The sequence below is a fragment of the Protobothrops mucrosquamatus genome, unplaced genomic scaffold (genome assembly GCF_001527695.2).
Source record: "Protobothrops mucrosquamatus isolate PMUCROS unplaced genomic scaffold, P.Mucros_1.0 scaffold38426, whole genome shotgun sequence".
NCBI lineage: Eukaryota > Metazoa > Chordata > Lepidosauria > Squamata > Viperidae > Protobothrops > Protobothrops mucrosquamatus.
The window spans coordinates 485-1,325 of NW_015424158.1; the positions used below are offsets into that span (position 1 = coordinate 485).

The window sequence follows — 841 nt, forward strand, 5'->3', positions numbered from 1 at the left end:
TATTATTTATTTAGTTTTAAGGTGAACGATCGTGCAAATCAGAGGGATACCGAGAGAAACCCTTACCCGCCTTTGGGGGGGGGGACAAAAAAAAATCACGTTCTAAATAACGCCGCAGCCCTCGTATTTTACACAGAGCTCTCTCTGTTTTCTCCTAGCGAGTTTATTTATTTACCAGGGGTTGTGGGGGTTTTTTTTTGGCGCTCCTTTCTAAATTTAGCAGGACAGCGAGAGAGAGAAAACGGTTGGAAGGACCATTTTTTTTTAATTTTTTTTTTGGCGCCAGTTCAGTTTAAAAAACATCCTCTACCTGGTATCTCTGCCGTGATTGTCTTGCTGCTCCCCGAGACTTCTTCGTCGTCGTCCTCCGAGGAGCTGGTGCTGGAGTCGCAGGTGAGGTCGCTGTCGCTGGTACTGCTGTCCTGCAGCAGGTTGTACTTCTTGCGGGCGGCGGCCTCCCGCTTCTGCCGCAGCAGCCGGATGCGCTCCTTGTGCTTTTGGCTCCGGTGACCTTTGACCTTCGCCACCCGGCCGTTCTGCTTGTCGCTCGACTGCCGGTTTTTCTTGGCGGCCATGGTGGAGGAGGTTTCGCTTTCCGACCGGGACCGCCTGGATTTCCTCCCCGGGGTCGACAGGGAGACAGCGGAGGGGTCCCCCTCGACCGCCGCCGTCTCGGCTTGGCCGGGGGCGGCCTCTTCGGCCGAGGAGAGCGTGTCGGAGTCGGCCAGGTGGCCGCTGGACGAAGGGGACAGCATGCAGTGGTTCGAAGAGTCACTCTCGTAGACGCGGCCGGCCGTCGGCTTGTCGCTTTCCGTCGAGGCCAGCTGAGATTCGGACGAGT

At 56.6% G+C, this 841-nt stretch overlaps 1 protein-coding gene across 1 annotated transcript; it reads right to left on the minus strand.

Annotated features, from left to right (window-relative positions):
* Positions 1-280: 280 nt before the first annotated feature.
* LOC107302245 (uncharacterized protein C18orf25 homolog) lies at positions 281-836 on the minus strand (the record flags this gene model as incomplete). Its single annotated transcript, XM_015831346.1, has 1 exon — positions 281-836. A coding segment is annotated over one exon (549 nt), but the record flags the coding sequence as incomplete, so codon positions are not given.
* Positions 837-841: the final 5 nt, after the last annotated feature.